Raw genomic sequence first — 23,569 nt, forward strand, 5'->3', positions numbered from 1 at the left:
TTAATATAGAATTAAATATTTTTTATTAATGAAATTTTTTTTCTTCCTTTGTTTCAAATGATAATTCTAATTTGTAACAACTTTTTTGTTATCATAATTGTTAAATATTTAATTATACTAACAAAAAAAAAAAAAGTTGTAAAATTTATTTAAAATCATTTTTAAATGTATATTTGGGATGTCAGAGTGGGACGTTAAATTTTTAAATGTGTATTGTTATATTTTCTGATCGGGTTCAAGAAGGACTATTATACACTTACACAGCAAGATAGTCTCTCTCTTGTTGACAGTGTTTGAGGGCTCGTGTTCTTTTTTCTTTTCTTTTTTTTTTTTATTTAGCAAATTGTTCTGCTCTAAGTTGTCAAATTGAGTTGGTATTTTGTTTACCTGGTCCGGTTTTGATGCTGTCATGGAGGTCTGTATTGGGTTCAATCCATCCCCTGAATATGCCAAATTATAAAGAAAGTGTTCGAAGATCGATTCCATAAAAGAAAAAGGTTACCCACAAATCTGTTTCTTTTACTTGTTCTGATTATCTGTACACATATATACGTCCATATATATATATATATATATATTGTTGTTAGTCAGGTGTCCCTTTTGTTCTGCGTTTCATTTGAGGAATTTTAAGCATCCCCATTTTTGTTCTGTTTAGAATCTGAATCTTTTTTGGCCTTATTTTTAAAGAAAGGAACATTCTTGCTTGATTTCCATGGATGGTTGGGTTTTAGTGTCTTCTGATTATGGTTTTCACTTTTAATTTCTGCTTCTTTTTTTTGCTCCACTAGATTTCTGTTCTTGTGAATCATACAGCCTTTAAAGCCAGTCACAATTTTCTTGTATTAAATAGTATTTGGGGATAGTGAAAATCATAAAAATCAATCACTCTATTAAATAGATTACTGTTCTTGTATTAAATAGTATTTGGGGATAGTGAAAATCACTCTATTAGAACTTCTATTGGGTTCACCTTGTTTGTATATCATCAAACAAATACTTCTGTTTTATTTTTATTTTTATTGATAAGTAAAACATTTGCTTCTGTTTGGAACACCATGCCTTTTTTTCTTTCATCCCCTCCCGATTTTAAGAGTTGTTTACTAAACTTGTGCCTCCTATTCCTTACGTGCGTAATGGCTTTAGTGATTAAAGTAAAATCCAATGCAGTTCTTCATTTATGCTTCCAAGATAAAGATTTGGAAATAATATGTTATTTATTGTGAAATAGAATCAACAATGTGTCAATGTGGTGCAAATATATATAACGTCAAATTACTTAACAGAATTATCAAACCATGCTTGGTGGAAAGTCATGACTGATGATACAACCGACTTGAGTTATTGGTTAAACTGGAGGTTCCTCCTCTGTGCAATATGGGTCTTAGCAGCCATGGTAGGATCAGCATTTTTAATATGGAAATATGAAGGTTTCAACAAATCAAGTAATGGAAGAAGAGATAGTCAGAGAGAAACTGCAGGGTCTTTGTACAAGGATGAAGCTTGGAAGACATGTTTGAAAACAATCCATCCTGCTTGGTTGCTTGCTTATAGAATAACTGCTTTCAGTGCGCTTTTAGCATCGCTCATCGCTAATGTTGTTCTTGTTGGAGGTGGCATATTTTATACTTATTCTCAGTAAGCCATTTATTATATTGATTTTTTATCGTTATTCTCATAATGGCTCCAATGTAATGTGGACTTATTCTAATTTTTTCTGTTCCGAATACCTTTTTCATAAGATGTTTTCACAGTCTCAATATTTAATTTAAATGTCTCCCCATATTCTAGTTTTCTTGGCTAACTAAGTTTAAATTTTGAACCTTCCCTTAGAACATATTTGCTAATTTGGAAATAATTCTTGGCTAAGTAGGCTCTTTCTGACTTTTGCTTAAATTGTTTTTCTTAATTGTTATTACTGTTCAGAGTATTCTATAAGAAGTTAGAAAGCTCCGTTTTACTTTCAACAAAACCTATTATGTGAAGGCTTTGAAAACCATCCTTAACATGATAAACATGACATAAAAAATGGTTGATCAAGAAAAATAAGGATCAAATATTGCGCTGACTTGAATTTGTTTTTGATTTTTCATGGTGCGGAACAGATGGACACTTGCATTGGTGACAATATATTTTGGGGTACCTAAACCATTCCTACACCCTCCAGAGTAGAGTTGTCAATGTGTTTATGTTTATATATTTGGTTACATTTGGTAGACATGGAAATGTAATGAACCTCTTTAATTTTCAACTTTTTGGACCATCAGAAAGATGGTCCTATATTGTAATTGTATATGTTTGTTCATATAATTTGAACAAAATTTTCCATTGAGATAAAGTGAATCAAAATCTAAAGGTCATTGATTCAATTGTTCAAATTTTATTTTAATTTCAGATTTTGTGCTTATGTCAAATTTTCACTTAGGAATGTCCATTTTAATGTAAATATGGTGCTTATGTTGTCAATTGGATTTTGTAGCTTGGATCTTCATTATCCATTTATGGATGTTGCCAAAGTTGCAATGAAGTTGGTGGTGATAGGGTTGATCGCGTGGGTTTAGATGCAGAGCGAGGCAATTATGTGGCTCCTACTTTTGAGGAAAATGAAAATATGCCCACCATGTCCAGAAGCTTGAATACCCACGAAGAACCTCATATACATAAACCAGCCAGCATATGGGGCTATGCCTTTCAAATTACTTTCCAGGTAAGTGCTCTCCATCAATTCTGTTTCTTACCTGAACTAATTTACAAAAAGTTGTAACTATACAAAATTGCATCCAAGATTCCCATTCAGTTGTCATCTATTGATTCTCTAGATTGTGCTTAGAATGCAACAGTATCATTTCTTGGTGCTTGGTCCATTATCTTGGATAAATCAATTATTTAATAATATAATCTCCGATTCCTTATATAATCTCACGGCTTGACCTTATGACCCACAGAGTTGAACTGCTAGCCTAGCGATCTGTCTCTACATGACGCATAGTTTGGGCTTAAAACATTGAGTAAGAACTTTGTTATCATTCCCACTATTGAAAATATGATATTTAGGGAGGAGATAATCTTAAAATTACTGTGTCACCATTTGTGTTAGAATATAACAGTTTGAATTGTTTGAGCATATGCGTTTATGATTTTACCTCCAAACCGAAGTGGAAACAACAGCTAGTCCTGGCATAACATTATAAATAAACGATGGACATCAAGGGGCCAAAGGCATTAGATATGGACCAGCATAGAGAAAGACTAACAGGGAATTAGGGATATGATCATCAGTCTTAACCTAGTCCTTAACCTGGCTAGCTTTTAATCAGGTGTACGAAAGCCAAGCAGTGCATGGTCACTAGTGGACCAGAAATATCTTGGAGCCCTCTATTTGGTGGAAATGCTTGTAGAATGCAAACATGCCTGTGATATGTGAGTCATAATATTAACTGTTTAAGCTGTCCTTTCTAGTAACAATGATATCTGGTGCTTACTCATCCTGATTTATATGTGTCCTTTGATTTAACTAAAAAACCTTGATTTGTTTGAGCTAAATTGTTAGAATTATCCAGCGGCGGGAGCCTCGTGCACTGGGCTAGCCCTTTTTTTAAAATTTTCATTTTCTAGATAGTAGGCTAATAATCAGGTTCTCAAACTTATTTTGGTACTAATTATTTTGCAGGCCTTTTTTTTTCTTTTTTCTTTTTTGTATCACCCATTCCTCCAATATTACCAATCAGATGTCTCCTAGTCATGAAAAGTGAAGTTAATGTAGCAGTTTTATGGAACTTACCACATTTCCTCTATTCACTTCAATTGGAAGGTGAGAGAAGTGGGAGGGAGATGAAGAGAGATCATTTGTGGTGAGGAGTATGCACTATTGCGTCTTACCTAGATAGATTTGATGTGAGGGTTGTGATGGCTTTAGATGTGGTTTATTCCTACTAGCCGAAGCACGCACATTGCATGTGAGAGATAAGCTACAAAATACACTACCTTATTATTTTTTATAATTATTCTGGTTAATGGAGAATCTATTCTTTGATGACCAGTTGTTTTAGTTTGTATAGTTGGAATATAAGAATTGTGACATTTACAAGAAACATACTTCTAAAGTATTTTTTTAAGATATATTAATTTTTGTAGGCTTTAATGCTCTATTTTATTGAAAGCTTGCGCTATTGCCAAGCAGGACTTCCAAGTAGGGGAAGTTCTTTTGATTGGTATTGCCCGGCCCTTCTATGGCCTCTTAAAAAGTGTTTTTCTATACATTTCTATTGCATTCTATCTTCTTCTTTTTTTCATAATTGGTTTTGTATAAAAGAAAGAAAAAGTATTTGCAGGCGCACAGAGGGCATTCCCTCAGAATAAAACAGAAATGGAAAACCTATTTCAGAAAAAGAAATGAAATATAAACAAATCAATCTAAATAATGTCTCTAAGAGGGACATTGTAAACATCAAGAACTTCAAATAAAACCTATTGCATTCTATCTCATCCAGGGGAGGGGTTACTTACTTTGGTCAAAGCGAGTACTTTCACTCCTCTTTACCCGCCTACCCTGCTTCTGTTACCAATCACCATCTTCAACAAGAAAACGAAGGAATCTGTTTGTGAAACAGCGCGTTTTCAATGTTCTGTTCTTCTGCTAAGAGCCCATTTTCTGCTTGTTGAGACTGACAAAAAAGAGCTGTAGGACGGCCGCATTCAATTAATTCATTGGGTTTCACGTGTTAGCTGCTGTGAGCCCCTATCTGACTCTCGTGTTAATTCATATTCATCTTCTTACTCACTCTTTAAGCTTGCTTGCACTAAATACCTTAGATCGGCCACTAGGCCTCTATCTCGAAATATCAAGGTTTGTTTGTGAGTTCACTCACTCTCAACTCACCTACAGTACTGGTCGCTGTACTCCATCTCTCTCATTTCAAGGACAGCAAGAGGCTTTCTAAGTGCATTTCCTTATTCTAACTATGACCTCTTTCACTCATTCTTCTTATTCTTATATATCTATCTCTCTGTCTTAATCTCTTAACAACGCTCGTGAAATTGGCTAGATGTCCATTGCTCTTTTTGTAAGTGTATGGTTATATGAGAAGGGAATAGACTGGCAGACCCTTGTTTTCCTTTGACGTGCCGGCTCTCTATCATCTTCCATTACTCTCTTATCATATGAGAAAATTCCATAAGTGAGGCAAAATTCCTTATACTTTTGCTTAGGGGAAAGGACAATGGAACCTGTTGTTGAAGGTTGTGAACCGTACTAGTATTATGAGGTTTTAAAATTTTAATTTATATGAATGAGTAAATGACTAAAAGGGTTATAATTCATATTTTGATAAAATTTTATAATAATGGTTGAGCCACATTGTTATTAAATAATCCGTGAATTGCTTCTTCTTTTTTTTATCCATTCGATCAAGTGTCAGGTTAGGCGATGTCATACACTTGACCCAATGGATGAGGGCATGAGCTCATTGTGAGAGTTCCCTCATCATGGCATTTCTCTTTCAATTATTATGACTGTAATCATGAATATTGTTATTAAACTTCTCATAATATTTTTACTTATATGTATTAATTTTAACAGTTAAGTTGATTAATGTACAAATTTAAAGTTTTTTATAAAATGTATTTATGTTATTCACATTGACAATCAAATATGTTTTTTAAACTATAATCCATGTCATTGCCATGGAAACTCAATGAAGAAAAATAGATATTAGAACGGGAAATGTCCAAAAACAGAAAAAGTGCCAAAAGACCATTAAAAAATATAATTCGGTTAAAAAATGTTGCAACTATATTCTTACATGATATAAAACCCACCAAAGAAAGGTACCATTCCATCAATTGCTTATTAAAAAAAAGGTACTATTCCATCAATCACCATCTTGGGTCCTCAATTTTAAACCCACTTCTCTATACCAAGCCACCATTAACATCAACATCACTGTAAACACCATTACTATTGTCAACTTAACATCAGGAGAAGTTATCATGGTCCAGGACCATCCAATTTCAACCATTAATAACGGGAGAAATTATTATGACCATCTAATGTCAACCTTAACATAGAGTTTTGATTGGACTGAACCACCAAGCGGCTTATGGTCTATGACCATCTAATTAGACGAAGCTATTCTGATCCTCATGGCCAACAACTTATAGACCATATATCACCACCATCATAAGCCATTAGAGCATCGCATTCAAACCCTAGGAGAGTCAGAGAGACTCTTTTTCTAGAGCCTCCCTGTCTTTGTTCACACTTTCACTTTGTACGCCCTACGACACTGTTCTAGTGTCACTTTCTTGTACCTCAGATCGAGTATCAATTAGGTATTAGGGGTACCGTCAAATCAGTATTTCTTAAACAGGAGGTTAAAATTATTTCACAGTTGGGCTTTTAGAAATAGGATTTCGTAGTTTGGGTTTATATTTATAAGGAATACTTGTACAGAATATTTTAGAGTGAAGAATTTTTTGGAGTTTTTAATATTTTTCAGGAAAAAAAAAAAAAAAAAAAGTAACTCTTTCTTTTGGACAAACAGGCTTGAAAGGAATGGAGCTTTTTAAGCATTCAACAGCCAATCACAATATTAGCCAATTCAAAACCTTATTTGGTATGAGCACAGGTTCATGAAATATACATTTTAGTTATAAGTTCATAATAAATGAAGAATTTTAAGTGCAATTTCTTTAAGAGAAGCCCATAAAAGCAAAACATATATCAAACATATTTAAGAGTTAGAGAAATAAGTTTATACGTCATGTGAAGTGGTCCAACTCTTTCATTTTCATCATTGAATTTAGTAGACTAACTATCAAGAGTGAACAATATGAAGGCTTCTATTTAGTGACTTAGGCTAATATATTCAGGACACCATGTCAAGTTTCTCTTTTTTAGCTTATAAAAAATTAATTGCAATAATGAATTACAAGAAACTCACTCCCAAGTACCAATCCTCTTTGTGCCTCTTTGGCTTGGGGGTTAGCTCATGTAGTCAACCTTTGGTCGGGAATTTGAGGATTGGTGGAGAGAGGAGAGAGAAAGTCACTCCCAAATAAATAGTCAGAATAATATGTGTACCTAATACAGAGTAATTTTTTGTTAATATTGTTTTTCCTATGTGAAAAATAAATAATAATAAATAAATAAACAAATTGATTTTTAGTAAAGTAAAAATTAGTACAATTGTTGTTAAACATCTTGCATCGAATAGTAATAGTATACCAGATATTGGCATGGTATCACTTCCGCTGTTATAATTAGCTGGAATTGAAATTTTGATTGTAAACCAAAAAATATTATCAATCAATTGAGAAAAAATCACTATAACTTGTCAATATAGGATAATAACATATTATTGTAAATTTTATTGTGCAAATATAACATGGCACATATATGGCGTTTGAGTATTGTTGTCTAATTTTTCTTTTTCCTTTCAATTACCAACTCTTTTATAAGTAGTATGTAACTTAGATATTTCAGAAGTATCTTGTTGAGATTTCTTTTTTCATTTTCTTTTCTTCTCCTCCCGTAAAAAGATTTGTGCAGGTGCGGTGATGCTCACTGATTGCTTCTTTTGGTTCGTGATCTATCCATTTAACACTGACAAAGATTTCAAATTGGATTTTGTAAGTTTGAACCCTCTAGTTCGTTTTGTTTATTTTCTTTTGTGGAATCATATTTGTGAGTACCAATTCTATAAATATATTAGTGGCAAAAAAAAAGGAAGCACTTGAAGATGCCTTCATAAATGAATAGTTTTCTTTGACTAATGACAATAATAAGTCTTGTTTCTTTCGGCTATTTCAAGTGGAAATCAATTCTCTTTTCATCCCATTTGAGATATTTCTTTCTCTGAATAATAGAAGGCAGAAATTCGGCTAAATGATCCTTTTGCTATTTGATCAAGATTTATGGAGAACATATTTGACAACTATTGAGAAAGCTAGGTTTAGTTAGTTATAAATCGCTGTCTTGAACTGCAGTAACATGATATCATGGTCATTAGTTTTTTTTTTTTTTTCCTGACAATGAGGATTTCATGGTCATTAGTTGACCCCTCTCAGAATGTAGTAAGTTAGATGCTGAACATATAAATAGACACAAGCATCCATGCTGGCATTATTTATATTTCATGCTACATTCATGAACATAAAAAAATTATACAACAAAGACCTACAGTGATTTGCATCTGCTTATCATTTTCTTTTATTTTATTTGTGGATCTAGTTGAGGAAATGTTCTATAATTGCAGCCGCGGGTGATTATGCATTCAATCAACGTTGTTTTCTTCCTCGGTGATGTGATTTTGAATTGCTTGGTATGTTACAGTCTCGTAATGTTTCAAAACGAAATTATTTTTGATATTTTATCCATGACCAACAAAAATTTTCTGCTCCCAGCGGTTCCCTTTATTCCGAGTTGCGTATTTTGTTTTATGGACAGTTATATACGTCATTTTCCAATGGATCAGCCATGCTTTTGTTTCAATGGGGTATGTTGGATTCTTTTTTTCTTTTTCTTTTTTTTTTTTGGGTCCTTTTTAAGCCATTGACTAATTTTAGTTTCAATTCGTGATAATCATCTTGTTGCAGGTGGCCATATGTATTTTTGGACTTGTCATCCCGATATGCTCCCTTATGGTATGTATTTATATACATACGGCTGTATATTTTCCAAAATAATAATAACTATTAGTATTATAATTTCTTTTGTTATTGTTGCTATTGTCTTATGTATCTAATTTCCATTACCTCATTGTGAGATCAATATCCCATTTTCAACATAAACCAACAGGAAACTATTAGCAAAAAGTTTCTACCTTAAAGATATAAAAGAAAACAATACAGAATGCATGTCCCTTAAAGAGCTTAAATTCCGAAAAGGGACAAGAATTTTGGGAGGGAGGTATTTTCTTTTTGCATTTATCAAATGAACTAATGGTGGGATTTTGGGATTTTTAGTACTACAATAGATATCTTATAATTAAATTAGTTTCTTCGTATATCACCACATAATCACACATACAAATTATTTTCTGGAATTTATCATGGTCTGGCTGACCGCTTCTTGATGGGAGAAAATTTTACCAAGTAAATTTGTGAGCTTGAATAATTTTTGACATTAAATATTGTTAGGTACTTGTTAATTGGATTGCTGCTTCTCCCATGCTATGGCTTTTTCGCTCTTCTAGTAAGGATGAAGCAACTTCGATTTTCGATATCATTCCCGGAGTCCTATCAGAGCATGAGGTGAAAGGTCCAAATGTCGTCCATATCTGTAAAAAAAAAAAAAAAAAAAAAAAAAATCTGGGCAGATATCCAGTAGAGATGTATTTTTACTTTCCGGGAAAAAACAATATATACTTTTTCTTCTCTTGATATTATTTTTGGGAGAAGTGTTAGATGCGGTAGAAAATGAATATACAACTTGTTGCGTGATGATGCATGTCTTCTAATATATGTTCGATTTGGAATTAGAGAAAATTTAGTTCAAACTTGAAATTTAGTATAAAGTTTGAACTAATTTTTTTTCAATTTCAAACGCAAGCATCTTGATGGTTTTCTTATGCATGGGTCTTTTTGCTATTTTTTTTTTTCCTATTTTTTTTCATTTTTTTATATGGAGGTTAGGGTTTGATGGGAGGTTATGTATGTACTGTGGTGCAATTTTTGAGGAATGAATGAATCAAATGCTTACGTGGACCAAGTGTATCGGGTCCTTCTGAGATTTGAGAAGGAGTGAGACTCGGGTGGGCAAAAGGGTCAGCCCACCCAGACCCAGTTTTTTTAAAAAAATTCACAGCACCTCATTTCATGCATATCAAATCCACGATAGAGTTTCTTCGTGAGTTTATTGTTCAAAATTCAGTAATTATTACTTTGTAATGAATAAAAGAAAATTTAAAAAACAACCATGTCACAAGTTAGGTTAGTAACTCCAAATAACATTATGCCAACAAAAATAAATAAATTCAATTGCAACTTTATCTTATTTATATGAATAGTATATTGTTATAAAAATATAACAAACTCGTACAATTTTCTTGTATTTCAAGTTACTCTTAGTATATTTTTTTTAATCTAAATTCTGAATAAAATAAATTCAGATTCTAATATTTAAACTTAATCTTGATATCTGAATTGCTCAACCATGCTAGTAGCAGTCCCTTCGGAAACATCCCATAAAACCCATGCTAGTAAAAATTTTGAACAAAGATTCGAGACATTCGAGTTGTTTATCCTACATTAAACTATTCAAATGATTGTGACTCGAGCTTAATTCAACTTATAAAATTTCAAGTCCAAATTTAACTTGATGTTTAATTGAAATTATTCTTTTCAAAATTCAATCCAACCTCAAATTTTAAACTCCCATTAAAATAAACCAGATTAAAATTTGTTTTGATCCCAAGTTAGTCTTAAGCTATGTCAAAAAAAAAAAAACTAAAAACGGATAAAAATATATTCTTAAAAAAAACGTATAGACATTAATCATATAAGAAACTCTCAAAAATCATTACTATAATATATTAATATTCAAAAAAAACATACACTAGGTTATGTTCTGCCTAATTCGACCCCAAGAAATTTAACTGTATAAAATAATAATAATAATAATAAAAAAATTAACGCAGTGAAAAGATTATTGTGCTACTCAGTAAATGATAATTGGTTTCTTTTTCTTTTCTTTTTTTTAAATTAGAAAATTGTACAACTATAATAAGTTGTCCAAATTGAATTAGTATTTGTTTACTGGTCCGATTTTGATGTTGTCGTGGATGTGTGCATGTGGTTGTGGTGGCTTTTTCTCCAGAAGCTACACCAGTTTCTGTTTGTCACTTCTTCGTGTTGAAGATGACCTACCAATCCATCGAAAGTGTTTAGTGGAAGAAGAAACGGTTAGACAATCGATCTCATCAAAGAAAAGGTAACCCACAAATCTGTTTCTTTTTTACTTGTTCCGATTATTTATACACATATATGCGTATATATATTTGTATCTATATATATATATATATGCAGAGTGAGAGGGACTGAGGGAGCCGGGAGGTGACCCTTTAATCTTCTCTCTCTAAAAGTATAGACAGTAGCAAAGCATCCCCATTTTGGTTCTGTATTTCATTTGAGGAATTGTTGGCATCCCCATTTTTTTTGTGCTTAGAATCTGAAACTTTTTTGGCCTTGTTTTTATTTCCATGTACTAATGTGGCCAAAAAAGTTGGGCTTTTATGTGTATGTTGCCTATGAACAACAACATTGTAGTTCTTGGGTGGGGGCTAAGGGCATTTATGTTGGTACTGGTTGAATTTTGAGATATGATTTGGGAGCACCGACTCGGCACATTGAATTTGGAATTGAAGGAAATTTAGTCGGACATGGGTTTAATTTCTGCTTCTAGATACTTTCTTGCCCAAATATATGTTTCTTTATTGTGCTCCACTGGATCTCTGTACTTATGAATCATACCCGCTTTAAAATTAGTCACAATTTTCTTTTTGACTAAGGCTCCGTTTGACGTAAATTATATATATATATATATATATATATATTATTTTTTCAGTAATTGGCAAAAGGTCTAGGTCGGAGGATATGTAAAATAACTTGTGGAAAATTAATGGATAATTTTTGAAAAATATTTTGAATCCAAACAAACTCCCCCTAAATGTCCTCAATTCCAAATCCAAGGTGTTTCTGTGCTCCGAGGCATTGGTTTTAGTTTTTGTTTGCTAATACTTTCTTGCACAATTATCTGCTCCTTTCCTGTGCTCCATTAATTATACAGGCTTTAAAATAAGTCACAATTTTCTTTTTTTCTTTTTTCTTTTTCTCAACTGGTTTGGCTGCTGGATAGTTTAGTTTCGATCGATCAACTGGAAGGCTTTGATTTATAAGTATTCTGAGTAAAAATTTCATATAGTAATTGGGGATAGTGAAAATCACTCTATTATAACTTCTGTTGGGTTCACCTTGTTTGTAACTTTGTATATCATCAAACATCTGCTTCTGTTTGGAACACCACACGGCTGAAGTTTGGATTCGTTGTCTCCTTTTTATTTCGTTCGTTGTTTTCCTGAACTTTTACCTCCTATTCCTTACATGCTTAATGGCTTTAGTGATTAAATTAAATCCAATGCAGTTCTTTTTTATAATGCTTCTAAGATAAAGATTTGGAAATATTCTGTCATATAAATGTGAAATGGAGTAAAAAATGTGGTGCAAATAGAAATAACATTGGGTTTCTTAACAGAATTGTCAAACCATATTTGGGAAGGTCATGTTTGACGACGATACAACCGTCCTGATTTATTGGTTAAACTGGAGGTTCCTCCTCTGTGCAATATGGATGTTATCAGCCATGGTAGTATCAGTAATTTTAATACGGAAATATGAAGGTTTCAACAAATCAAGAAATGGAAGAAGAGATAATCAGCGAGAAACCGCAGGGTCTTTGTACAAGGATGAAGTTTGGAAGACATCTTTGAAAACAATCCATCCCGCTGGGTTGCTTGCTTATAGAATAACTGCTTTCAGTGTACTTTTGGCATCGATTACTGCTAACGTTGTTCGTGATGGAGTCAGCGTATTTTTTTTTTACACTCAGTAAGCCATCTATTATATTGTTTTTTCATCTTTGTTCTCACAATGGCTCCAATGTAAACGTGGTCTTAATGAGCTTTAAACGATTATTTTTTTTTTGCCATCTGTTTGGAGTTGTTTTTTTAGTTAATGATTTCTTTTGGCATTACTTATACCTTTTTTGGTAAGATGTTTCTTGTCATAGTCTCCTCAATGATTAATAATTGTATCTACAAATTATAGTTTTCTTGGCTAAAAAGTATAAAGTTTAAGCATTGAATCTTCCCTTATAACATTTTGACTAATTTGAAAATGATTCTTGGCTAAGTAGGCTTCTTTCTGACTCTTGCTTAAATTGTATTTCCTTAACTGTCATCACTGTTCTGAGCATTCTATAAGAAGTTAGAAAGCTTCCCTTTTATTGTCAACTAAGCTTATTATGAGAAGGCTTTGAAAACCTTCTTAACATGAAAAACATGAGATGGAAAATGGTTGATCACAAAAAATAAGGATGAAATGTGCCAACTTTGCTGACCCTTTTTTTTTTTTTTTTTTTTTGTGATATTTCTTGGTGCTGAACAGGTGGACATTTGCATTGGCGACAATATATTTTGGGGTATTTACTTCATCCCTATACCCGTCTGCATAGATTTGTCTGTGTGTGTATACATTTTTAGTTGGCATGGAAATGTAGTGAACCTCTTTAATTTTTTAACTTTTTTGACCATAAAAAAGATGGGGCCTATATTGTAATTGTATATGTTTGTTCAGATAATTAGAATAAAATTTCCACTAATATAAAGTGAATCAAAATTTAAAGTCAAATTTTGTTTTATTTCAAAATTTGTGTTTATGTGAATTCTTTACTTAGGAATGTCCATTTCTATGTAAATATGGTGCTTATGTTATCAATTGGAATTGGTAGCTTGGATCTTCATTATCCATTTATGGATGTTGCCAAAGTTGCAGTGAAGTTGGTGATAGGGTTGATCATGTGGGTGACGATGCAGAACTAGGCATGTACGTGGCTCCTACTTTAGGGGAAAATGCGAATATGCCCACCATATCCAAAAGCTTGAATACCGACAAAGAACCTCATATTCGTAAACCTGCAGGCATATTGGGCTACATTTTTCAAATTACTTTCCAGGTAGGTTTTCTCCATCAATTCTGTATCTTCCCTGAACTAATTTACAAAAACTTGTAAATATACAAAATTGTATCCAAGATTCCCATTTAGTTGTCATCTATTGATTCTCTAGATTGTGCTTTTGAATGCGACAATATCATTTCTTGGTGCTTGGTCTACTATCTATTTTGGAGAAATCAGTTATTCAGTAATATAATATCCCATTCCTTATATAATCTCACAGTTCAGCCCTATTACCCACGCAGTTGAACTGCTAGCCTAGCAATCTTTTTCTTATTTGGGTCTACATACGGTTTGGGTTTAAAACATTGAGTAATAAGTTTGTTATTTTTCTCACTATTGAAAATATGATAGTTAGGGAGGTGGTATTCTTAAAATTACTGTGTCACCATTTGTGTCAAAATATAACAGTTTGAAAAGTTTGAGCATATGTTTTTACAATTTTATCTCCAAACAGAAGTGGAAACAACAGCTAGTCCTGGCATAACCTTATAAATAAATGATAAACATAAATGGGCCAAAAGCATTAGAAATGGACCGACATAGAGAAAGACTAGCAGGGAATCAGGGATATTATCATCACTCTTAACCTAGTCCTTAACCAGGCTAGGTTTTAATTAGAATGTGCCAAAACCAAGCATGCATGGTCACTGGTGGACCAGAAATGTCTCGGAGCCCACTATGTGAGATGAATTGAGGGTATGCAGTTATTATCTTGGTGGAAGTGCTTGTAGAACGCAACCATGCCTGTGACACGTGAGTCATAGCCTCATATGCTTAACATTGACCACTTTGGTTTACTGTTAAAGCTGTCCTTCTTTCTAGTAACAATGATACCCGGTGCTTACTCATCCTGAATGACATTTGTCTTTTATTTGTTAACTAAAAAAACTTGATTTCTTTGAGCTAAATTTTTTATTCTTTTTATTTTTCATTTCTGAGTGTGGGCCTTGGTGCAACGTTGCGGAGGTAGGGCTGCGTACATCTGATCCTCTCCTATGGTGGGGGAGCCTCGAGCACTAGACTGCCCCCCTTTTTCTAGATGTTAGGCTAATAACAGGCTCTCAAACTTATTTTGTCATTAAAAAGTGAATCTGTACTAATTATTTTGGAAGCCTTTTTTTGTTTTGCGTCACCCATTCCTCCAATATTACCAATCATATGTCTCGTAGTCATGAAAAAGTGAAGTTCATTAGCAGTTTTATAGAAGTCACCACATTTCCTCTACCCACTTCAACTTGAAGGTGAGATAAGTAGAAGGGAGATGGTTAGAGATTATGTGCGGTGAGGAGTATGCATTATTGCCTTTTGCCTAAATAGATCTCATGTGAGGGTTATGATGCCTTTAGATGTGGTTTATTCCTACTAGCTGAAATGTGCACATTGCATTAGCTACAAAAACACTACACTATTATTTTTTATAATTAGTCTGGTTAATGGAGAATCTATTCTTTGTTTTAATTAGTATTGTTCGAATATAAGAATTGTGACATTCAGAAGAAACATAGTTCTAAAGTAATTTTTATTAAAGGTATATTTATTTTTATATAGGCTTTAATGCTCTATTTTATTGAAAGAACTTGAGTTGTACTATAAGTGAGGCAAAATTCCTTCTACTTTTTCTTAAGGGAGTTGCTTTTCATTTTTGAAGGACAATGGAACATGTTGTTGAAGATTACTAGCCCTACAAGTTTTATAAGGTGTTACAATTTTAATTTATAGGAATGTGTGAAAATGATTAAATGGATAACAATTCATATTTTGATAAATTTTTATAATAATGGTTGAGCCAATTTGTTAATAAATAATCTGTGAAGTGCTTGTTTTTTTTATATTTATAGGGTGACATACAGGGAGCATCTCACTGTTGACTTGCACTCATCACCTATTCTCAGATAACTTGAGGAAATTAATGTAATTTAATAATTGGTCGGAAATGGGAACGGTGGTCAAATATTATAAAGATATTTGATTAATGGAGAATGATTAGTTTTTTGGGAAGACTATTGAACTCATTTCAATTAGGAAAATGTTCTGATGAGGGTGCTCTCATTTGAGCTTGCTTCCTTCTCCACTGGATCAAGTGTCAGGTCACATCATACACTTTGGATGAGGGCACTAGCTCATCGTGAGGGTTCCCTCATCATAGCATTGCTTTTTTAATTATTATGACTGTAATCATGAATATTGTTATTATAATTCTCATAATATTTTTATTTAATTTTAACAGTTAAGTTGATTAGTGTTACAAATTTAAAGTTAACTTTCAAATGTCTTTATGTTTTTCACTCTGACAATCAAATATATTTCTTAACTTTAATCCATGTCATTGCCATGGAAACTCAATGAAGAAAAATAGTTATTAAACATGAGATGTCCAAAAAGAGAAAAAGTGCCAAAAGACCGTTCAAAAATATAATTTAGTTAGAAAATGTTGGAACAATATTCTTACATAAAGATAAAACCTGACAAAGAAATCTTAAATGCCCATTCATTTATAAAAATCTTATACCAAGAGCTACATTGTTGTATCAAGTACCATTCCGTCAATCACCATGTTGGGTCTTCAATCTTTACCTCACTTCTCTATACCAAGCCACCATTAACATCATCACTTTGTAACACCATTACTAATGTCAACCTCAACATTTATGGTCCAGGACCACCCAATTTCAGCCATTAACATCGGTAGAAATTATTATGGTTTAGGACCATCTAATAATTTATGTCAAAATTGAAGAGAAATAGAATGTGAAGAACATAAGGTTAGCCACTAGGGTTTACATCCATGACACACAAAGTTCAAAGGGGTACATCTCTTTCATTACATTCTCTCTTGATTTTAATTACAATAACCACCTCTATTTATACGTGAATTGGGAAGACTTGTAGAATTAGAATAGAAATTTCTTGTTCTACAAGTATTTTATAATAAAGAATGTATACAGAAAGTCCAATACAAATATGACAACAACATGTTGCCCAAATATAGCAACGTTAACATTTTGGTAAGGAGTGATTTAACTATAATTATTCTCCAATACACGGAGATTTAACTCAAGTGTCCAACTTGAAACTAAAGATGAAGTTGTCGAGAGTTTGAGACGAGTAAATCTCAGATGAGTTGATCTGAAGATTCGAGACCAGTTGATTCGAAGATCCAAGACAAGACAGTCTCGATAAGAGTTTATTAGAAGATCCGAGACGAGTTAATCCAGATATCTAAGACGAGTTGATCCGAAGATCCAAGACGAGTAGGGTATGATAAACCTGCTCTGATACTATGTCAAAATTGAAGAGAGAAATAGAACATGAAGAAAACAAGGTTATACGTGGTTCAACCACTAGGGATTACATCCACGACACACAAAGCCCGAAGGGTACATCTCTTCCATTACATTTTCTCTTGATTTTATTTACAATAACTACCTCTATTTATAGGTGAATTGCGGAAGACTTGTAGCTAGAGAATAGAAATTTCTTGCTATACAAGTCCTTTATAATAAAGTAATTATACATAAAGTCAAATACAAATATGGAAACTACTGTTGCCCAAGTATAGCAACGTTTCTGTCCAGGAGTGATTTAAGGGCTTAAATCACTTCTATAATTATTCTCCAACAATTTCTTTAGGGTTAGACAAGCTGTTCTTATCCTCATGGCCAACAACTTACAGTATCACCACCATCATAGGCCACTAGAGCATTGCACTCAAACTCTAGGAGAGAGAGAGAGAGAGAGAGAGAGAGAGAGAGAGAGAGAGAGAGTCTTTTTCTAGAGTCTCCCTGTCTTCGTTCACACTCTCACTTTGTATACCCTACGACAGTGATTTAGTGTCACTTCCTTATACCTCAGCTTCAGTATCAATTAGGTATTAGGGGTACTGTCAAATCAGCATTTCTTAATGGGAGCTTAAAATTATTTCACACTTAGGCTTTTAGAAATAGGATTTCATAGTTTGGGTTTTTATATGCAAGGAATATTTATACGGAATTTCTTTTGGAGTGAAGAATTTTTTGGAGTTTTTAATATTTTCGAAAAAGTAACACTGTCCTTTGGAGAATCAGGCTTGAAAGGAATGGAACTTTTTAAGCATTCAAGAGCCAATAGCCATGAGTCATTAGCCAATTAAAAACCTTATTTGGTATGACCAGAGGTTCATGAGATAAACATTTATAAGAATAGTTATGGGTTCATAATGAATGAAGAATTTTAAGTGCAATTTCTTTAAGAGATGTCCACAAAAACAAAACATATATTTCAAACATATTTAAGAGTTAGAGAAATAATTTTCGTCATTAGAAGTGGTCCAGTTATTTCATTTCCATTATTCAATATTGTATTCTAACTATCAAGAGTGAGCAATATGAAGGCTCCTATTTAGTGGCTTAAGCTAATATATTCAGGGTACCATGCCAAGGTTCTCTTTTTCTAGCTGATAAAAAATTAATTGCAATAATGAATTACAAGAAACTCGCTCCCAAGTACCAATTCTCTTCATGCCTCTTTGGCTTGGGAGTTGGCTTGTGTAGTCAACGCTTAGGTTGGGAGTTTGAGGATTGGTGGAGAGTGAAGAGAGAAACTCGCTCCCATTTAAATTGTCAGAATAATATATTTACCTAATAATTATTTGTTAAAATTGTTCATATTTGTTAATATTGTTTTTTGCGTGTGGAAAAAAAAAAAAAAAGAAAGAAAAGTTTTCAGGAAAATAAAAATTGGTAAAATGTTATTAAACATCTTCCATCGGAGAGTAATAGTATACAAGACATTGGCATATTATCACTTCCGTTGTTATAATTAGCTGGAATTGAAATTTAGATTGTAAACCAAAAAATGTTATCAATCAATAGAGATTAAAAAGCACTATAACTTGTCAAATGCAATAGCGACCTTAATTGGATAATAACAATATTATAGTAAATTTAATTATGCAAAAATTGGATGGCACTATAAAAATGGTGTTTCAATATTGTAGTCTATATATATATATATATATTTCAATTATCAAGCCTTTATAAGTAGTATAGATTTTCAGAAGTATCCTGTTGAGATTTCTTTTTGTTTTCTTTTCTTCTCCTCCTATGAAAAAGATGTGTGCAGGTGCTGTGGTGCTCACTGATTGCATCTTTTGGTTCTTGATCTATCCATTTCTCACGAATATGGATATTAAAATGGACTTTGTAAGTTGAACCCTCTAGTTTGTATTTTTATTTAATTTTTTTTTTTTTCTTTTTTGTTTTGTGGAATCATATTTGTGAGTATAGGAATTCTGCAAACGTATTAGTGGCATATTTGTTTATTTTCAATGCCATGTTCTAGTACCACTTGTATATAAAGAGTCTCTCACTTGAATACACATTGACAGATGTGAACCGAAAAGGCCCCAAACCATGAACTTGTTTTGACTTGAAAGAAGAATGGAAATCATTGTCAAGGTTGAACAATTACAATTAACACTAAAATAAACTATTGCATTTGAATTATTCAATTACTCTGCATGATCAAAAACAGGAAGCATTTGAAGATGCCTTCAGAAATGAAGAGTTTTCTGTGAATAATGATAATAACAAGTTTGTTTCTTTCAGCAACTCAAGTGGAGACCAATTATCTTTTCATCCCATCCGTGATATTTTCTCTCTGAATAATAAAAAGCAGAAATTTGGCTATACGGTCCTTTTGCAATCTGATCAAGATTTATGGAGAACATATTTGGCACTTATTGACAAAGTTCGGTTCAGTTAGTTATAAATCCCTGTCTTGAATTGCAGTATCATGATTTCATGGTCTTTAATTGACCCCTCTCAGAATGTAGCAAGTTAGATGCTGAACATATACATAGACACAAGCAGCCATGCATGCATTATTCATATTTCATGCTAACATTCATGCACATAAAAAATTTATACAACAAAACTTACAGTGATTCGCATCTGCTTATTTTTTTCTTTTATTTTATTTGTGGACCGGGGTTCAAGAAATGTTCTATAATTGCAGCTGACGGCGACTATGCATTCAATCAACGTTGTTTTCCTCCTCGGTGATATGAGTTTGAATTGCTTGGTATGTTACAGTCTTATAATGTCTCCAAACCAATTTATTTTTTATATTCTATTCATGACCACCAAAAGTTTTTTGCTTCCAGCGGTTTCCTTTCTTCCGAGTTGCGTATTTTGTTTTATGGACAGTTACATACGTCATTTTCCAATGGATCATCCATTTCTTTTTTCCAATTTGGTATGTTGGATTCCAATTATTTTATTTTATTATTTTTGTCTTCTTTTAAGCCATTGACAAAATTTAGTTTCAATTCATGGTAATAATTTTTTGTTGCAGGTGGCCATATTCATTTTTTGACTTGTCATCCCCATATGCTCCTTTATGGTATGTATTTATGTACATATGCATATATATTTTCCATAATAATAATAATTATTAGTATTATAATTCCTTTTGTTATTGTTGCTTTCTTCGCATGTATCTAATTTAATCCATTACCTCCTCAGTGTGAGATCAATATTTGACTTTCAACATAAACAAACAAGAAACTAAAAGTTTGTAGCTTAAACATATGCAAAAAGGGTAGTTTTGAAATTTCAAAAGATAAAAATGCACAATGCATGTCCCTTAAAGAGCTGAAATCCCGAAACGAGACAAGAATTCTGGGAGGGAGGTATTTTTCTTTTTTGCATGTATCAAATGAATTAATGGTGGGATTTTGGGATTTCTGGTGCTACAACTGATCAAGATTGAATATTTGTCTTACAATTGAATTAGTTTCTTGGTAAGCACGTAATCATGGGAACCCATATGGAATCATCACAACCCCTATATCATTGATAACCTGTATTGAATCATGTGGCACCACACCATGCAATGAAACAAACACACACACACACACACGTTTCTTTTTGGTAGTTTACGTATTCTATGAAAGGTGGACTCTGTTTGTGGAATAAATCCTGTTCCGACTGACGGCGTCTTGCAGTAGCAACAAATTAAACATGGCAAGAAATTCACGCACCCATTTGTCCCTGTGGGACTCGAACCCTCACCATCCCTTTTGGGAGGTAGAGGAGATAGCCTTTGGTTCATGGAGGAGAAATTTACGGATTAATATATGTCGTAACTTATGAGCTTAATCAATTTCTGTTGACATTAAACATTTATAGGTACTTGGCAGTTGGATTGCTGCATCTCCCATGCTACGGCTTGTTCGCTCTGATAGTAAGGATGAAGCAACTTTGGTTTTCGAGATCATTCCCGGAGTCCTATCGGAGCAGGAGGTGAGATGGTTAATTGGCTCATCACCACAGACAAGTTAAAGCATTACACCGGCGCCAACTCCACTCCCTGCTCTCATCTCACCTACAATATAATTCAGGCTTTTCTTTCCTTAAAAGTGGGGATTCCAAATAATAAGCAGCATTATTTGTCTTGCAAACAAGACACTGCTGATTCCTGAACCCAAATTCATATATGTAATTATATATATATGTATATATATAGATCATAATTGATCAAAATTAAACTATATGCGGCATATAGTGTAGATTGCAAAAGCTGCAAGCATCGTTTTCTTATTTCATTCTTTGCGCACGTTCGGAATTGAGATCTTTCCTACAATAAAAGAGAAGTGACAAACCAGCATGGTGCAAGCCAAGTATGCTGGCCGACTGGCAGAGTGCACTTTCACAAGATCAAGTTAATTCTTGAGCCATTATATATATATATATATATATATATATATATATATATACACACCTCTCTCTATATTGGTTTGGTCTTTAGACTCTGTACTTGATGGTTCTGTTGCCTAATGGGCTTGGTGACCATTTTGTGTGTGGGTCTTGGGGCATGCCCCAAGTGAATATGTAATTATTATTTACGTACTTATTTACTGCAAAAATAAATAAATAATAAAAGGTTGTCGAAATGGAGGTGGTTTGGAAGAGTGGTGGGGAACATAGGTTTTTATATGGAGGTTTAGGCCAGTGTCAGATGGGAGGTTTCGTGCTGTGGTAAGTTTAGAAGTGTTAATTTTTGTGCCGAGTGTCGGGACGTCTGACGAGTTCTGCGTGGGAAAGTGACCTCATGGAATGAAGTCAGATGCTTATGTATCGGTGCATTGGGTGGGACATTTGCCATCCAATTCAAAAGTTTAAAACAAATTACAAGTGGAAATCAAAAGTAATTGTCTCATGTGAGACAAGAATATTCTAATAATAGGCGCTTGTGGTGATAACAATTAAGGATTGGGTTTGTTTTTATAATTTGTAACTAAGCGAGATATAATATTGTTCGTTTTTTATTCTTCGGAGACTTTATAAGGAATCACTCATTCTGATACTATTCCAGATTAAAAACACTTAACTTTGAAGTTTTGGTGGGTTTACAGTTATTATGACTTTAAAAGACGTGTCATAGAAGTGTTAAATTTACATATAGTACTTGTCATATTCACACTCAGACGATGTGGGTGCATTTATAACTTGTTCAGTGTGGTAGTTTACTGGTGCCACGTGCACACGCTTACAAACACCTGTCCACAAGGTCACCAAAATCACTCCCTTTGGGTTTAATGTCATCGTTGGCCACACTTCCGACTGGATTAGGTTTTAATTCTATTTGTAACAATTCTCACCCTGACCAGATATAACATTGTCCGTTTTTGACTCCTTAGTCTAGAGATTTTTTAGCGGGTCACCCATTCTGGTACTACTCCAGGTATTGGATCGGCCGCTTGCCATCAAACTCAAAAATTTAAACTATTAGGTGGTGTTGTATATCAACCCTCACAAGCACAGGTCATTCACATGAGAAAAGAACTCTCTAATATGATCCTTCTCCCCATTGGAGTAAGAGTGGACTAGAGTGGGTTGGAGTTGGACATGCAAAATGGTAAGTAAACCCGCACCAGACCCAAGGTTTTAGTGTGCGCCAAGCCCAAATTACAATAACTTGAAAAAAAATTAAAACTTGTGGATTCAATAATATTCCTTATATATTCAAATATTTCGTTTATAAACTTAAATTGATATAAGTTATTATAATTTTTCTTCAAACTTTTAAAGCAATTGTGTTCCAAGTTAGGTTAGTAATTGTAATCTTAATCTTATTTATATGATTAATATGTAATCATAAAAATATAAAAAGTTATAAAATTTTCATATATTTTAGTTATTCGGGTAAAATCTTTATCTGCATCCCATCTAAGATTTAAACCTAAAATCAATCTCATGATCTTAACTATCTTACGGATGCTAAAAACGGCTCAAGTTAGTTCTGCCTCTGCATTCGGGCTATCCAAGCGATGGACACATTTCAGATGGACTAAAAGTGAATATTAAACCAAGTTAAATTCAACGTACAAGAACTTATTTCAAATCCATTTTAATTTAATTATCTTCCATCCAAATTCGATTCACCCTTAATTTTAAACTGCATATTGAGTTCGGATAATTAAAAGAAAAAAAAAAGAAAAAAAAATCATTTTAGAAGATTTTAAAAAAAAATTATTTCAAGACAAAAAAGTCGTGATTTATTTTAAAAAATTGAAAAATTTATTAAACACTCCACTGAGGTTCGAATCCCTGACTTTCATTTTGAGAAGTGAGAACCTTATATCGTTAGGCCATAGGCCTATTAGTAACAACAATTGTTTTTTTGTTCAACTAAAACATTAGATTATATGAAGATTATTTGGCTAGTAACGTGGTGGAGGAGTTAACTGCAAAGTGATTTTCACAATCTTTGTGCATTCATTGTTGGGTTGAACTCAATGTATACGATGATTTGCTATATATATATATATATATAAACTATTGGGGAAAAAAAAGTTTA

General features: G+C 33.1%; 2 protein-coding genes across 5 annotated transcripts; both read left to right on the forward strand.

The window, feature by feature from the left end:
- Positions 1-186: 186 nt before the first annotated feature.
- On the forward strand, positions 187-9,566 carry LOC132303086 (uncharacterized). Of its 2 annotated transcripts, none has more exons than XM_059800163.1 (9): positions 187-497; positions 1,284-1,635; positions 2,103-2,136; positions 2,477-2,704; positions 7,537-7,626; positions 8,253-8,318; positions 8,401-8,492; positions 8,593-8,640; positions 9,136-9,566. In XM_059800163.1, the coding sequence occupies exons 2-9, from the start codon at positions 1,313-1,315 to the stop codon at positions 9,251-9,253; spliced, it is 999 nt and encodes a 332-aa protein (XP_059656146.1). In that variant the 5' UTR covers positions 187-497; positions 1,284-1,312; the 3' UTR covers positions 9,254-9,566. The 2 variants fall into 2 exon arrangements, with proteins under 2 accessions (XP_059656146.1, XP_059656147.1); XM_059800164.1 differs by having other exon boundaries at positions 8,444-8,492.
- A 1,173-nt stretch (positions 9,567-10,739) lies between these two features.
- Positions 10,740-21,314, forward strand: LOC132303088 (uncharacterized). 3 transcript variants are annotated; one of them, XM_059800168.1, is made up of 9 exons: positions 10,741-10,927; positions 12,248-12,600; positions 13,159-13,192; positions 13,502-13,726; positions 18,820-18,909; positions 19,724-19,789; positions 19,872-19,963; positions 20,063-20,110; positions 20,899-21,314. In XM_059800168.1, the coding sequence occupies exons 2-9, from the start codon at positions 12,275-12,277 to the stop codon at positions 21,014-21,016; spliced, it is 999 nt and encodes a 332-aa protein (XP_059656151.1). In that variant the 5' UTR covers positions 10,741-10,927; positions 12,248-12,274; the 3' UTR covers positions 21,017-21,314. The 3 variants fall into 3 exon arrangements, with proteins under 3 accessions (XP_059656152.1, XP_059656153.1, XP_059656151.1); XM_059800169.1 differs by lacking the exon at positions 18,820-18,909 and having other exon boundaries at positions 10,740-10,927; XM_059800170.1 differs by lacking the exon at positions 12,248-12,600 and having other exon boundaries at positions 10,740-10,927.
- Positions 21,315-23,569: the final 2,255 nt, after the last annotated feature.

Source organism: Cornus florida, unplaced genomic scaffold (assembly GCF_030987335.1).
Source record: "Cornus florida cultivar Cherokee Brave unplaced genomic scaffold, ASM3098733v1 CherokeeBrave_3.0.0_Hap2_Chr04, whole genome shotgun sequence".
In the NCBI taxonomy this organism is placed as follows: domain Eukaryota; kingdom Viridiplantae; phylum Streptophyta; class Magnoliopsida; order Cornales; family Cornaceae; genus Cornus; species Cornus florida.